Consider the following 17760-nt stretch of genomic DNA (forward strand, 5'->3'; position numbering starts at 1 on the left):
GCAACATTTGATTAGCTTCACCCAGCTGAGGAAAGGACAGGGGCACAGGGACATTATAATGTCCCCATTGGGGAGGACATTTTGGGATACAGGTTGGCCAGGTATATCCAAGCACGAGGGAGAGGAGTGTTGGCTTCTGATACAGTAAGCCTTGCTCTTTGGTGAAATATGCCTTGTCTTAAGATCACCACCTCTTCTTCTGTTTTGCAATCAATCTTCTGATTACACTCTGGGTTTGTATGTAGGTTTGCCTGTAGGGAAAGTCTCATTCATACCAAAGCAAATATTCTGGACTGTGTGACGGTTCTCATCCTCATGATTAAATAAGTGGGTTGACATCCTGGCTTAACTGGCTGTCTGTGGAGCTCAGCGAAGCCTAGCCCGCCTCTTCAAAACAGATGAAAACCAGATGTGCTGGACGATGGCAGAGACTGAGGGGAGAGAGCAAAGAGGATAAATGAAAAGAATATTTTCGAGGTAGAACTTTGAGATTTGATGACTGATGGGAGATAGGGGTTGAAGGAGGAGGAGAGGACACTTAGCAGATAGTAATGTCTTTTACAAAGATATAAGGCAGAAACAGAGTGGATTTCTGGGAGAAAGATAACAAATGTTTAATTTTGAGTCCGAGGCTTGAGTCCAGTGCTTGGGTATCCATGGTTACGAAGCAGCGACTGCACAGCATCCAGGGAGTCGGAGATTTCACTTAGCGGGAGTGTATGCAGTGAAAAGGAGGCTGAGGATGGAATCCAGGGTGTCAGTGACCTCAGAGAGAAGCAAAGGCCATCTGTGCCAGAGGCAGGAGAGGTAGAGTTGGGGCAAAAAAGGGGAAAGGGCAAAGCAGCAGTTATTCAAGCAAAGGACGATGGCCAGTTTTTGTCAAATATTCAGGGAGACCTTAGTGGTCTGATTGCTTCCCCAGAAAAGAGACTTGAACTTGCCCAGGATCCTTTTGAGAGCATCAGAGGATTACAGTGTTTCCTCATTGGCAGTCTCATGCTTATCCCTTTGTTTCATGCTGTTTATTGTTTTCTGAGTATAGCTTTTCGATCAGTATGTCACACCACGTAAAGGTAGCTAGTATGAGAGATCCTGATGCTACTTTGTTTATTTTAGTAGTTATTTTTTATTGAAATATAATTGATATACAACACTGTATTAGTTTCAGGTGTACAAATGTAATGATATGTATTGGTACATACATATTGTGAAACAGTCACCACGGTAAGTCTAGTTAACGTCCGTCAACATACATAGTTAACAGAATTCTTTTTTCTTGTGATGAGAACTGTTAAAATTTACTCTCTTAGCAACTTTCACATATGGAACACATGTTATTAACTATAGTCGCCATGCTGTACATTACATCCTCATGACTTATTTATTTTATAACTGGAGGTTTGTACCTTTTGATCCCCTTTACCCATTTCCCTCCCTTCACCCATTTCTGCCTCTGTGTCTGGCAACCACTGACCTGTTCTCTGTATCTATGAGCTTGGTTTAGTTTGTTTGATGTCTGGATTCCACACGTAAGTGAGATCATGTGGTAGTCGTCTTTCTCTGTGTATTTCACTTGGCATAATGCCCTCATGATCCATCCATGTTGTCAAAAACAGCAAGATTTCATTCTTTTTAATGGCTGATATTCCAGTGTGTATGTATTTTATACACACAAACCCCACACATTTTCTTTATCCATTCATTCACTGATAGACACGTAGATTGTTTCCATGTCATGGCTACTGTCAGTAATGCTGCGGTGAACATGAGGGTGCAGATATCTTTTTGAATTAAATATTTTCATCTTCTTTGGATAAATAGCCAGAAGTGGAACAGCTGGGTCAATATGGTGGTTGTATTCTTAAGTTTTTTGAGGAATCTCCATACTGTTTTCCATAGTGACTGCATCAATTTATGTTTCCACTGACAGTGTATGAGGATGCCCTTTTCTCCACATCCTCTTCAGCATTTGTTACCCCATCTTTTAGGCAATACCCATTCTAGTAGGTTGAAGGTGATACCTCATTGTGGTTTTGATTTGCATTTCCCTGATTGTTAGTGATGTTGAGCATCTTTTCATGTACGTGTTAGCCATCTGTATATCTTTGGGAAAATGTCTGTTAGATCCTCTGCCCATTTTTAAATCAGTTTGTTTGCTTTTTTTGTTGTTGAGTTATATGAGTTCTTAATATACGTTGGAAATTAACCCCTTATTGGATATTGATTTGCAAATATTTTCTCCCATTTAGTACTCTGTCTTTTTGTTTTGATGATGGTTTCCTTTGCTGTGCAGAAGCTTTTCAGTTTGATGATAGTTTAGTTAATAGTCCTATTTGATTATTTTTGCTTTTGTTTCCCTTGCCTTTGGAGTCAGATCCACAAATACATCACCAAGACCAAGTCAGTGAGGTTACCACCTGTGTTTTCTTCTAGGAATTTTACGGTTTCAGGTCTTGCATTCAATTCTTTAATACATTTTGAGTTAATTTTGTTTGTGGTATAAGACGATGGTCTAGTTTCATTCTTTTGCATGTGGCTGTCCAGTTGTCCCAGCACCACTTACTGAGGAGACTGAGCTTTCTCCATTTTATGTTCTTTGCTCCTTTGTTACAGATTAATTGTCCATATATGTATGGACATATTTGTGCCAATACCATACTGTTTTGATTACTGTAGCTCTGTAGTATAGTTTGAAATCAAGTAGCACGATACCGCCAGCTTTGTTCTCCTTCCTCAAGATTGTTTTGGCCATTCAGGATCTTTGGTGGTTCTATACAAACTTTAGAATTATTTGTTCTAGTTTTGTGAAATGTGTCAGTGGCATTTTGACAGGGATTGTATTGAATCTGTCATTTGCTTTGGGTAGTATGGACATTTTAATAATATTAATTCTTTCAATCTATGAGCATGGAATATTTTCCCCTTTTTTTTTTTTTGGTATGTTTTCTTAACTCTCATCAATTTCTTAGTTTTCAGTATACAGACTTTCACCTCCTTGGTTAAATTTATTCCTAGGTATTGTATTCTTTTTGATGTAACTGTAAATGGGATTATTAATTTCTCTTGCTGATAGTTTGTTAGTGTATAGAAATGTCACAAATTTCTCACACTGATTTTGTATCCTGTGACTTTACTGAATTCATTTATTAGTTTTAACAGATTTTTGGTAGCATGATGCTACTTTAAAGTGGGCAGCTCAGGGTCACTGTCTTCCAGTGCTCAGTGAAAAGAGGTTTCTGGTTATTTAAAACATGAGGTGCTACAGTGTGAAGATAGCTGGTGTGCGGCCAACTCATCACCCTTTCAATCAGCATACAACTCACGTGACATCAACTAGTTAGCCAGGAATTTCACTGTGTGTGTTGTAAGAAAGATCAATTTTGTGAAATGGCTTATTTTCTTCTATAGGAGTAGAGGTTGACTGATTTTTTTTTTTGGAAAAAAACCTCAGTGATTACAAATTTTATCATTATGTTTGTCTCTCTAAAACATCATCCTCCCAAATAGAAGATATTAGGTCAGAAGCCTACATACCTGTATTTGTTTCCAGTTGGAAGATCCTTGACATTCTTGGGTTGAACTTTTATATATACATACACATACATAATACACATACATGGATATGTGTGTGTATACACATATATACCTGTATTCATATAACGTGTATACATACATATACATACACATACATAAACATCCACATGTACAAATATATATTCTTCACAGGTAACTTAAGGGTCCAGGAGGAGAGTATGGTGGTGGATGGGCTGAAGGAGCTGGAGGATGAGAGAAGGTGTGGATGTGGGCAGAAAAAAGATTTTTAAAAAGGAGGTGAGACAGGGCTTATGATATTAAGTGTTTGCATGGTGAGACTGGTATATGTCAGGAAATGAAGAACGAGCCTAGTTAGCATCCTGGGCTCCATTCCTGAGCATCTCTCTCTGTTCTCTGTTTTTTAATCTTTTTTTTTTCACCTCTCCCTAAATTCCAACAACACTGAAAAATGGGTGTCTTCATCCCCATTTTCAGATGAGGAAACTAAGAAAATTTTATACTATAATTGTGGGCAGGACTTAAGGTAAGTGAGGGTCTCCACCCTAATCCCTGTGAACAGTCTGCCGCTCAGTCTCCCATCCAGTTATGAGATGTGCAGTAGAGCCCGTGGCAGAAAACTGACACCAAACAGGGCAGTAGAGAGGGACAAACTAATTTCTCCCTTAAATTCAAAAGTGTGTACATTTTGAAAACTGAAGTACCATTAGTTCTCATTTGCCTCTTTCCTGTGCAATCACAGCATCAGTGCTGGACAAGTGACTCTTTGTCTTCAGTCTGCTTTCAGATAAGAAGAAAATTACATAGAGACTGTGAAAGCATTTGATGTTCGAGGGACACATATCATTAGTGTGACGCTAGATGATAATAGATAAAATATTTGGCTGCTTTGGCCGCAAGCACACACTTAAAAATGGTGACATTTGCAAGTGCATGTTCCAAAGTCTTGTTGACTAATTTTATTTTTTCAACGGGAGCACAGTCTTGATTTTCTTCTTCTTTTATCCTTATCCTAGTTTTATCCTTATCTTAGACAAGTGATGGTTGGAAAATGCTCATTTATCTTCTCCTAATTTCTGCAAATCATGGTCTTTCAAACTTGAGAATAAATGGAGCTCACAGTTTATGAGGAGAATTCTAGGAGTAAGGAGAGATATTTTGTAGTTAGAATGACCTAACAGAAGTATAATTTGTGGATACTGATTTTTGGCAGATGTACTTTGAGTAAACTACAGGGGCTTGGGACGCATGTTGGAAAGACTTACGGGAGGGGAGAAACGTCAGTGATGCTGAGTTCTACCTTGCTGAGTGCTTGACGAGGGAAGTCAGCCTGGAGAGAAAAGAATAGACCCCAATAAAGAATTAAGAGAGAACCAGTAAAATTTGACTACTGATAGAACTTACAAACAAAGCATAAAAAAAATCCAAATCAAAGTAATTGAGTTTAAGAGATGGAGCACAGTAGATTTAGAAGTAAGTATAAAATGCAGACAATACCTGAAACACTTCAAACAGCAATTTTAGCCCCAAGGGTATGGCTCTCATGACAGGAAAAGAGTAAAATTAGTTATGCTGCTTTGAAAAGGATGCTTGGTCTGATGGTCTATAAAGAACAAGCCATTCATAGTTTCTAGGTGTGAGAAAAGGAACAGACACAGTCATTTAATATGTTTTTCCTGAGCATCATTTTTATTCATGTTATCTTTTTTATGATGAAATATTTTAAAATACAGAGACTAATATAACAGTGACCCACTGAGCTCTATCTGATCCTGTTTTAAAGGATTAAAATATGACAGCAGCCGCTGAAGCTCTCTGTACACCCCTCTGTTCTGCCCCACCTTCCAGAGGCAGTCTCTGTCCTGAACATGGTGTTTGTGTTTCCTTGTTTCTTTTCATGCTGCATATATCTGTGTATATGTATATGACTATATATATTCAGGAAAGAGGTAGCATTGTTTTGCATATTACCAAACTTTACATAAGTGCTTAACCTGTATTTTGAATCAATGATTTCATGAAGACAGCTCTGCTCAAATCAACTTCACATTTGTCCTGAGAATGAAGTACATAGGTTTGACTTACCTCCAGCTTCAGTGACTGCACTGAGAAGTCTGTTGCTTCTCGAACAGAGAAACAGCTGAGCCTTCAGCAAATAAGGACAACCATGTGGAGTCACAGAGTTTTAATTATTGGTGGAGGTAGAAATAATGTTGGTATTGAGGCTAAAACTCAGGTCTGCATAATCGGCCCGTAGGATGTGTCCCATCTTTCCCCCTAGCTAGAGTATTTCTTTGGATTCCTAAACTAATGAAAGTTTGAAGACTGTCTTGGGAATTTAGATTGTATATGAGTTTCCAAAAACGGAATCTTTAATCTCACCTTTGTTTCCTTTTTATGATACGTGGGATGTTTTTCAAACTAAAGTCAATTTACTTTCTCCCTAGTTGATGAACATCTCTATGGTACTCAAGTAATAAAATCAGTGTCCCAGTAACAGCTTGAAAAGAATATTGCCCTAAAAATCATATTACCACTTTCAAGAAATGTCCTCAGATGAAACCTCAGTTAACTAAGACTTCAGAATACTGCATTCTAAATATAAAGAAAACTAATTTTCGGGGGGAGGTATTTTGGCTAAAAGCCTGTGGAATGAGAAAATATTTGTCTGCATCATTAACTTGCTTCTGTGACGCCCAATGGCTTTGTTAGACTTACTCAATGCAAAATATAATTGAAGGGCCTTATTTTATTCTGCATACCAAAAATCCATTCATCCCATCAACCACCCAAACAAATAGAAGTCTGAAGCCTGTAGCTTTGTAAAAAAATTTAGGTATTGGCTTAATATGTAGAATTCAATGTCTACACCTCAGTGGACGTTATACTGTCTCCTCAGAGAATAGGAAGTATGTCAGGTGTCTACCAAGTGTTTTCTGTATCTTAGGGTGTTGTTACCTGTTTCCAGTCTTGACTTTAAGGCTGTGGGGCCACAAGATGTGGACAAAGAAGACCTGGTGTGCAGAATGGGGAGACCGGTTTTCTTTCACCCAGTTACTTGCGAATGTAGGAGAGTTATGCATTTCTCTGTAATCATCTGTAGAGTAAGGGTGTGGATAGACTCCCAGGGACCACTCCCTAGCTGTTAAGAACAGCCTCGTGTTTGAAGAAATAAAAAATGTGAGATAGGCAACTCTGATTTACGCATACGGAAGTATACTGATGTTGTAATACAAGACCCGTAAGACCAAATCAGTGAGCTGTTGTCCTGCTAGGGTAGGCAGCATCCAGTCATGACACCAGCTCTGACTGGGACCCTAGCTAAGTGATGTCACTTTGAGTACGTGCTTTTTGTTATGTGGAGAAAGGAAGACAACAGAGAATGTCGTCTTCTTTGCCCTCCTGCCTCATCATAGAAAAGGAGCTTGAAAGTGGAGACTGCGGCCATCAGAGTAATTCCATTGAATTCCTTAATGTGATAGGAGAAAGAGCTGGGAGTAATGGTCTTCCCAATACAGAAGTAACTTTTATTTTCATTTTTGTGTTAAAACAAAGAGGCAGTATTTAGTAGAGAGGAGTACAGTCTCTGGAATCAGACTGCCTGGATTTGAACCCCCAGATTCCCTACTTGCTCACGGTGTTTTTAGGCAGGTGACCTAAATTGTTTCTCCTTCTCTGTAAGAAGGGAATGATGGTGGCACCCACCTCATGGGGTTCTTGGAAGAGGTAAACGCATTAAGACAGAGCTCTTATGATGGTGCCAGGCATAAAGTGGGTACTCAAGAAATGCCAGCTACTATTGTTTTATAAAAATACATAGGTTGTCCTCAAAGAAAGCCTAGTGAGTGGAAGTACTGTTCACTTCATAAAGATGACCATTGCTATGAAGTTTGAAGCCACAATTACTTCACCGCAAGACTTCGTGGAGTGAATATGTGGAATATTATAGAAACCCCTTTAAAGGGTTTTCATAAGTCCTGTTGTACTTGACTGGAGAAGTGATAAAATATGAGTGTAATATGTTTGTACTGTAACTTTGTTCAGGTCTTATAAAAGTCATCAGTTTCGATTTTTTAGTGGAAGAAGAGGAATTTAATCTTCTTTGTACTTAGAGGTAAAAGAATAGATTTATGTATTTTAATGTACGGTCACCTTCTGTATCCATGGGTTCCCCCTTCACAGATTCAACCAACCAAGGATGGAAAATATTTAGGGAAGAAAATTCCAGAAAGTTTCAAAAAGCAAAACCTGAATTTGCCACACTCTAGCAACTATGTACATAGCATTTACATTATATACAACTATTTATGTACAATGTACGCTGTACGAGGTATTCTAGAGACAATTTAAAGTATACAGGAGAATGTGTGTAGGTTACCCACAAATAGGACACCATTTTATATAAGGAGCTTTAGCATCCTTGGACTTTGATATTTGCAGGGAGTGGGGGTTCCTGGAACCAATCCCCCATGGGGGACAACTGTATCAATATAGTAAAGTTTGTACTAAATTGTTTCAAAATATATTCTTATTTATTGAACTCCATAGTTTCACTTCATTTGTAATAATTTGCAGGGTATAGTGGCATATTTATATTAAATGTTAAACTTATGAAAGGAAGAATATAAGCCCTACTTTATTCTTCTTCATGTATTTGATAAACAATGATTTTTTTTTTGTATTTTAGATGATGGAACAGCTAAAATGTGAATATCTCAAAATTAGTAAATTCAGCCAGTATCAAAGGAATTATGTGCTAGTTTTTTGTATTCTAACAAGGTATCCTAGTTTTGCACTCAATAACAGTATTTTTTTTTTATTGTTTAGACCATTCCAGAGTTGACTCTTTGATTCCAAATTCCTCTTATATTGGTCATGTAAAAAATTGCATTAGCAGTTTTGGCCTGTCCTTCCCCTTTCTTATTCATATTTTGCACAGTTCCTGGAAATAGTTGATAAGATTATTTGATTAAGGATGATTTGGGTTAAAATAAACTTAAAAGTAAAAAAAAGAAAAGTCGAGAGTACTCAGACCTTTAATAAAAATTCAGATGTCAGTGTAGGAGCTGTTTCTCACAAAATACCCATGTTTGCTGTCAGGAAGAGAAAGAGAAGATTGGAACTCACAAGCAAGTCAGAGGTGTGTGGCTGTAATCAAAGATGAGGTGAGGAGGTAAGAAACACATCGTCAGAGAATTACAATGCTTTCAGTGTTCCAGTGTTCAGAAAAGGTGGCTTTGTGGAGGAACTGGCATTTGACATAAATCCCGAAGGAGGAATAGCGTTGCTGTACGTAGACAGGCTGAGGGGTAAGACAGAGAAGGGACCGCTGGGTAACTACTGGTGAATTCACTGGACAAGCTCAATGTTGTTTTAGCTGCTCGGATATTGAAAAGAATCACCACTGCAAACCTTCCCAGTTTCCTGTTTGCAGGAAGCCAATTTCTATTCATCAGGACCGAGACTGTTCTCATCATGTGGTGTCCATTAATGGCCCCCTGGTTCGGAACACCATTTCAGCTCAGTACATTGGCTTTGGTTTTCAGGTGTATAAAATCAGAAAGCTGTAGCAGAGCCTAATGGTTCAGAGCTGGCCTGTTGAAGCCATGCTGCCTGGTTTCCCGTCCTGGCTCTCTCCCTCACGAGCTGTGTGACCTTCAGCAAGTCCTTAAACCTCTCTGTGCTCGTTTCATCATCTGAAAAAGAAAATTAGGAATGCTGTTCATAGGACCTCCCTTGTTGTATAGAATAGTTTCACTAAATGAGGTTCTACTTATAAAGTCCTTAGAGTAGCTCTGGCACAGAGGAAGAGCTCCAGAAATGTACAGAAAACACCCCCCATGGGCTGCCCTCTTCTCCCTAGAATGGTGTACAGAGTTGAGCTCAGGGACCTGCTCTGGATGTTCTTCCCTGCTTCTGCCTCCTCTGTAGATTAGGACCCCTGTGCCATGTGGGTGATACCTGGCAGCAAGACACAAGACCTCAACGCTCTGTTTCCCTGCTTTTAGAGCACCTTTTATTAGTCTTGATTTTAACAAAGAGCCCTTTCAGCCTTGTTGTATAAGGACAATAAACCAGATCCAATAAACCAATAAACCAGGTAGTTTTTACTAGCTTTCCATTCTAATTTTCAAGCTTGATGGATATAAAAAGTTTCTAAACAAATGTAGTGGTACACATTGACTTCTCTAAGCAGAGACGTGCATGCTAATTCTGTGGAATCTGAGAGAGGGCTTTAGAGTCAGTGCTGCGCTAGTTTTGTGTCTTGGTTTTGCCACTGAGCAACATTGTGGACTTGACCAAGCTCATCCCGAAGGCCTCTCTTTCCAATAGAGGTTCCTGCCTTGCAGAACTGCTTCCTCATATGGGGTCTTTCTGGGATTCTGGCATGCTTCTGAGCATCCTCCAACCAAAGCTTAGGACGCAGGTCCTGGTTCCGCTAACCAGGCTCCAAAATGGAGTGGTGGTCCTCACTCCTGTTTTCTGTGTCCTTATAAGTTTATGTTTTTCTTACCAAAATTCTTCTTCTTCCTGTTCAGTGCTACATTCTTAAAGGCACAGGTAAATTCATGCATTCACTTTTCCATCTTTAACCAGGCATCAAGTTTTTAAAGAAACATTCTTTAACGGTACTTCTCTTATCATAACAACAGTGTCTTTTGAAATTTCTCTGTAAGAATAAGTTTAATGTTTCCCTTCTCCACTCCCTGCTTTCATTAATATAATCTGAGAAGTCATCCCTTGATTATTGCTGCTAAATATTTTGCATAAAGTTGGTCCTGAAGAACAATATCACTTAATTTGACAATGAAATTTAGGGCAGTTATTTGTGTTGCTAACAATAGTCTTTTTATTCTAAAATTATACCTTTTGAATTCTTAATTTTCATTTGTATCTTGCTTGGTAGGTTGGAATTAACCAAAGTAATTTTTTTTTTTTTTACAAACAGTTAAGGAGTAATGTATTTTGGATATGTGAGAATATTTTTTATATTCCTTTACAAGTGAAAGGCAGTTTGGCTGATAGGAGCTTTCTTTTTGACTCCTCTCTGTCTTCTGTCATTTAGTGATACAGAGGAGAAATTTAAGACCACTGGCCCATTTTCAGTGGACCAGAAGGGTTTCATTTGGAGGAGCTATCTCTGATGCCTTGTTCTCTGTCACTCTTCTGGACTATAAGAACTTCAGATTCCAGAATGCAACACCAAGATAGATTGTCTTGCCCTCAAATCGTCTTTTCTTAACTGAAACTCCTGGAGTGCTGAGTACTTCCTTTTCTTCCCACTCATCTTTTGAAAGTATCAGTCACTAATCAACAGGGTGGGGGGATTCTTCTGGTGCCCCCAAAAGTGTCATTCATGACTGAGAGCTGTCTAGGTTTCTGACTGACACAGATTTTTACATTTCTGTACAACATGGCAGAAAGTGGAGAAAGGGAGCCACACAAAGATTCCCTACTTTCCTTTAAGACACATAGCTTGTTTCTTATCACCTCCAGTTACATTTTAAAAATCTAATTATTTTATTTTTTTTTTCTGCTGTAAAATTCTCCAGTTCTTGCAATAGGTTAAAGGTCTTTTCTTCCTTTTTTGTGGTTGCATGCACCTTTACTTACCTTTTCTTTACCTTTTCTTTTTATAGATATTTTAGTGAGAAGTTGGGAGAGGCTGTATCAGGGGCTGGTAGCTAGACACCATTTAAAACTGTAACTTCTGTGAAACAACACAGATTTTAGAAAAGGACTTTTTGCATGTGGCGAAATGCTGGAAAATTTTGCTTCCTGTAGATATTTTGTAGACATAAACTCTGCCTGGTAGATATTCATCACAAGTTGTTATTCAGATGATGGAGGCATCTGCGTTCCTGTAATAGAACCTGTGTCTTATAAAAGCTGGGTCATTTTAGTGATGAAAGAAAATGTAGTTACATGAGTGATTGTAGGGATTCCAATGACTTCCATAAAGTTTTCGTTAATACATAAAAACTGCCTGGTCACTGCCTACTAACAGAAGTGTCTTAGAGCCGAAACAGCTGTTATAAATCACTTAATCTAAGAGTCGCAAATTTGGTTGTCTTCAAGGGCCAGAAAAGTGACTTGCAAATATCTGAAGTAGGTTGGTTTAATACAGCTGGGAGTGGGAGGGACTAGAGAGAAGTGGAGATTACTTGTGCCACCAAATCCTTAGGCCATCAATATATCCAAACTGTAAATCTCAAAACCAGTATCTGTGACACCCACTCTCCCATTACAGAAATGGAACTGAGATCGTGGGATATTAATAGATTTGTTCACAGTTAGGAGAATCCATGTGTCTTGACTAGAACCAGCTACATAATTTGCAGGGTCCAATGCAAAATAAAGCATGGCCCCCCTTGCTCAACAGTTATTAAGAATTTCAAGATAATGACAGCAAAACATTAAACCAAGCCTGGGACCCTATGTAACTACACAGGTTCCACACCCTTGAAGCCATCCCTGGTCTTAAGTTCTAATCTGGAATTTATCCATGCAAACAGAAAGAAACACACAGACACTCTGACCCACAACTACCAAGAAATTGATGATGGAGATGGAGTTAAATTAAATCTCTGACCTTGATCCTGCAGTAAATGAACTGCTTTTACTTACAAAAGGGCTTTCATGAGAAATTTCAGAATCATCACTTTTTTAGATGATTCTGTTTCTTCCTGAATTCAGGTTTTATGGATTATTAGTTGAAGATTTTCAACACTGAAGTTCAAAGCTCTTCTCTGTGTTAGTTCTGACTTGAATTTTGGGATATTTGAAGAGTCAGCCCAGTCGTGAACCTCTGAGGGACACTCGTGTCCACCATTGGGTCTTACTCAGCTCTCCGAGGCCCCTACCACTGTTCTTTTCCGCTTCCCTCAAGACAGCTGGCATTTCTTCCAGAACATTTTGTCAATAACCTGATTCACCTCCTAAAAGTACCCTTTTAACAAAATCTTATTTGAAATTTTTACATGGCTTGCGAACACAAAAAGCAGTAAGCCTGACAGATGGAAGCTGACTAGTGACTTTCTCCTTTGTGTTCATTTACAACTTGTAACCCAAGATACTGTGAACAGCGTGACCTCAGGAATGCTCTTTAGTGAAATCAACCAGTTTAAAGTTTTTTTAAATTTTTATACAATTTTTAAAGATTCCTTTCCATTTACAATTATTACAAAATATTGGCTGTATTCCCCATGTTGTACAATATGTCCTTAAACCTGTCTTACTCCTGGTAGTTTGTACCTCCCGATCCCCACCCCAGACTGCCCCTCCCCCCAACTAGTAACTACTAGTTTGTTCTCTGTATCTGTGAATCTACTTCTTTTTTGTTATATACACCAGTTTGCTGTATTTTTAGATACCACATATAAATGATATCATAGAGTATTTGTTTTTCTGTCTGACTTATTTCACTTAGCATAATGCCCTTCAAGTCCATCTGTGTTGCTGCAGATGACAAAATTTCATCTTTTTTTTATGGCTAAGTTGTATTCAATTGTGTGTGTGATATATACAGCACATCTTCTTTATCCATTCATCTGTTGGACACGTAGGTTGCTTCTGTATCTTGGCAATTGTAAGTAATTCTGCAGTGAATATTGTGGTACATGTATCTTTTCGATGTAGTGTTTTTGTTTTTTCTGATAGATACCCAGGAATGGAATTGCTGGGTCATGTGGTAGTTCTATTTTTAATTTATAGTTTTAGTTTTTTGAGAAACCTCCATACTGTTTTCCACAATGGCTGCACCAATTTATATTCCCAACAATAGTGTAGGAGAGTTCCCTTTTCTCCACACCCTCTCCAACATTTGTTATTTGTGTTCTTTTTGATGATAGCCATTTTGACAGTTATGAAGTGATACCTCATTGTGATTATGATTTGCATTTTCCTGATTATTAGTGATGTTGAGCATCTTTTCATGTGCCTGTTTGCCATCTGCATTTCTTCTTTGGATAAATGTCTGTTCAGTTCTTCTGCCCATTTTTCAGTTGAGTTGTTTTGTTTTCTTGATGTGGAGTTGTATATATATGTTGGCTATTAATCCCTTATTGGTCAGATCATTTGCAAATATCTTCTCCCATTCAGTAGGTTGTCTTTTCATTTTGTCAGTGGTCTCCTTTGCTGTGCAAAAGATTGTAAGTTGAAGAGACAGTCTTTTCAATAAGTGGTGCTAGGAAAACTGGGCAGTTACATGTAAAAGAATGAAATTAGAACATTCTCTAACATCATATACAAAAATAAATATAAAATGGATTGAAGACCTAAATGTAAGACCAAATACTATAAAACTCCTAGAGGAAAACAGGCAGATCACTCTTTAACATAAATCACAACAAATATTTTTTTGGATCTGTCTCCTAAAGTAAAGGAAATAAAAGCAAAAATAAGTGGGATGAAATCAAACGGTTTTTAAAGTCACAGCCATTCACAGTCAGAAAATACAGAAATAAAATTGAGAATTGGGTAGTAGGGTAAGAGTTTTTTGTAATAACCATATATGTAGATATATGTATATATAGAGATGTATATACACACTATGTATATGCTATACAAAGTTTTAATATTTATATAAAGTCTTATATTTTAAAAAACTTGAACATTCAATCATTTAAAATTGAATGAGAACTTAAAATTTTTTCCTCATTAAAAAAAGTGAACATCTAACAGCTGGACCCAGCTTGGGATGGTATAAGGTTGTTGATGGCAGTTGCACATCAGATGGTTGATTTGAATTCCAAGTGGGTTCCTTTAGTGACCTCAGAAAGATGCCGGTAAATATTTGTTACAATACAAAGAAAAAAGTCTTGCCTGATTTAGAAGTATTAAGGCTTTTATCTTTAAAACAAATATGATTTTCAGTTAAGTCGTTTATTTACTATCTGAATCAGACAAAGAATTCACAACTGTTTTACATACCTTCATGTTGTTAAAATATATCCCTTCATGGGTGATGAACAAGAGGAAATTCACCTGCTAGAGAAAGAAGATGAGCAAATGGGCAAATATAGTAACTGAATGAAAGAAAATTTGTCATGAATTTTATTAATATTTCAAATATTTGCAGTATGCATGCACATGAGTATATGTGTTTAGCACTAAAATCACTCATTAAGTTTAATCCCTGGTTGGGGCAGGGGTAGGTGGGGAGGGGTCACATTTAATGGACTTTTTTCATTCACATACTTCAGAATGTACTGATAGAAACTGAATATCATAGAATTTTTTTTAACTTTCTACAGGTGGAGATTTTCATTTTACCTTTATGTATTTACCTATGGAGTCCGGTTCCTGAAAAAGGTAAGCTCTGTCAAGTTACTTTATATAATTCTCAGGTAACTGTAAGCCTATATATCTCATTTTTTTATTTTGTGACAGTAGTAATATTTTAAGCAATCATAACAGGCATGCTAAGAATTATTTGTACATTTTTCTTTGATCTGTAAAAATATTTGCAGTTTATTCTTTGTAGGAAATAATTTTCAGGCATATACTGAGAATACTTTTGAAAGTAATTTATTTTCCAGTGAGAAATGTTGCTAACCTCTGACCACTCTACTTGGTGGTTTGCTGCCTATGGTCATTAAGGGTCTTATAAGATTCACTGAAGGCTTGGAAAGAAGTTAGAGTTTCACAGCATACATCACACAACTTGAAGAAATCAGTTGTTGTGGTGTGTGTCATCACTGTAGCAGTCACCAGTGGACATGAGAGTTTCGTGTTTGTATAGTTACCAACAGGGTCACACCAACCACCAGTGGAAAATCTAGTTCCTTATGTAGATTGTGTTCCGCTGCTGCTGCTTTGCTGTTTCCACATGAGCCAAGACACCTTTACCTATGAAAGCAATTCTTGGAGCCTGACCTAGTCTTCTTCTTCAGTATTTCAGTGCTTAATGGCACTCCTAACAAGTTAGGCGGCTTAAATTCAAGTCTCATGAAGACTTACCTTCTTACAGTCATGCACATACTAAAAGTAGTGAGTTGGCAGAAAATGGAAAGTTCTTTTTAAAAAATATTTCACAGTATGATCCTTTAAAATGATATCAGTGTTACCTTTCTTTAGTAAAAAAAAATTTCCAAACTGGGGCATCGTGCCAAGTGGCATGCCTTACTAGTAAGTTCTCATGTAAATATTGATGTGAAAATTGCAAATACGTTTTTATTTTTAAAGTCTGAGTTGTAAGATATTGTCTGCCTGTGGCAGATTCTATTATAAATAGTGGTTGTTTCCCAAAAAACTTTTTTTAGAGGAAATATTCCTTTTACTAGTTGTCTTTTCCTTTAGTAGCTGCACTTATTTTTCACTTAATAAGACTACATAGCCCAGAGGCCATTTGAATAGATTTAAAAGGATGAACTTCACTCTCTAAGCTTTCTAAGTATGAAGACATTCTCACGCAGGGGTAAATAAGTGTGGTGGAAAGTGTTTATTTTGGGAGCCTACTGTTCTAGTTCTCAAATGTACTTATCTAGGGAGAAATGGAAAGAATGGCTATAGAGCTTTTATGCTTCCAACTTTACTACCTTGGAAGAGGAAATAGCTTTGGGTGGAATTTCAGCTGACACGGGAGAGTCGGGCTTCATGGGAATGTCGAGATGCTAACTGAGGTCAAGGTTTGGAATTCACTCTGGTTCTGTTGGCGGAAGGCTTTGATGGTGAGCAATAAAAGATGGTGAGAGCCAGGAGCACTGTGTGCCCTTTTCCCTTGATCTGCAGGATGTGGTCTCTTTGAAAAGCTCTCATTCAACAAGGCTGGCCATCCATCCTCAGAACAGGAAACACTTTGACACTTAGCTCTGCTTCCCTCTGTCACTACACAGACTGAATGGACCGAGAGTGGTTTTCATCCCCTAGTCCTCAGTGGTTCTGTCCGAGGTGGTAAGAGAGCCTGTTGATAGGATGTTTGCTTGGCAATTGTTTTTCCTTAACTGTTAGACAGTTTCCTTTCAGCTGCCTCTAGATATAACAATTGCTTAAAAATGAAAAGAACTGGCCGTTGTTCTTCTGGTCGGATTCATTGGTATTTGGGGTTTCTTCCTTTGGAATTATCTAGGAAGCATTCAGTTTTGGATGAGTCAGTCATAATGCGAGGCAGAAAAGTACGGATGGAATCCAAGTGACCGGGCTAGCTATGAAGGACTTCATGAGCTTTCTTGTCCAACTTTTTCATTTCATAGCTGAGGAAGCAGAAATCCAGATAGGGCAGGCGGCGTTCCAGAGGTCACACGGTTAGCTTATGAAAAGATGAATCTTAAGTGAGACACATATTGCTGTCTCTTATTCTAGTACTTTCTCCCCTGTACCAGCCCACCATAGCCTCAGCCTGATTTCCAGATGACTTCCTTCTTTGGTGAGGTTATCAGCCTTGACCTAATGTAGTCATTGTTTCTGCTTATAGAACTTTAAATACTTACTTTAATGGTTATTTGACATATTTCTATTACTTTGTTGAAATGGACAATATATTTGCCCATGTAACCAAGAGGAAAAAAAATTATTATGGAAGCAGCATCAGAAATAATCAAAACAAGGTAATTCAAATTTTCACAGTACCCTAAATGTTTAAAAATAAGATACCAGCATAGTGGCCCAACTTTAAAAGGTGAGAGTCCACAGCTGCTTCCTACTCACGGCATCTAAAATGTGGATTATTACATGGGCTGTTAGAAAAATGGCTGGGCAGCTTGCACTGTCCAATTTTCTTCTGCCTTTAGGTCAAGTGAACCTGATACGTCTTGTCTTCTAGGGTGTATATTAAATAACTTGAAGTACCCTTTCTACCTTGAAATTCTATGATTCTATTAAAGAGATCTTTACCAAATGCAAAGTACCATATACCCACAGTAATAGAGAATCTTAAAAAATTAAAAGCAAACAAATCAATTAATAAATAATTTTTGAAAACTATAGAATTTTAGGTGTAAAAGTTATATGATTATCACCTGTGGGACGCAGCAAAAGCAGTTCTCAGATGGAAGTTTACAGCAATACAGGCTTACCTCAGGAAACAGGAAAAATCTCAAATAAACAACTTAACCTTACACCTAAAGCAACTAGAGAAAGAACAAACAAAACCCAAAGTTAGTAGAAGGAAAGAAATCATAAAGGTTAGAGCAGAAATAAACGAAATAGAGACTAAAAAATCAGTAGAAAAGATCAGTAAAACTAAAAGCTTGTTCTTTGAAAAGACAA

At 37.7% G+C, this 17760-nt stretch overlaps 1 protein-coding gene across 3 annotated transcripts in view; it reads left to right on the forward strand.

Moving 5' to 3' along the window:
- Nucleotides 1-17760, forward strand: part of CERS6 (ceramide synthase 6) — a 278288-nt gene that overhangs the window by 139507 nt on the left and 121021 nt on the right. For all 3 annotated transcript variants that reach the window (XM_010982470.3, XM_031451592.2, XM_064484885.1), the window contains exon 4: nucleotides 14808-14865. In XM_010982470.3, coding sequence (XP_010980772.1) covers nucleotides 14808-14865 — 58 coding nt within the window. The remainder of the gene's footprint in view (nucleotides 1-14807; nucleotides 14866-17760) is intronic.

The sequence above is a fragment of the Camelus dromedarius genome, chromosome 4, assembly GCF_036321535.1.
Source record: "Camelus dromedarius isolate mCamDro1 chromosome 4, mCamDro1.pat, whole genome shotgun sequence".
Classification (NCBI taxonomy): domain Eukaryota; kingdom Metazoa; phylum Chordata; class Mammalia; order Artiodactyla; family Camelidae; genus Camelus; species Camelus dromedarius.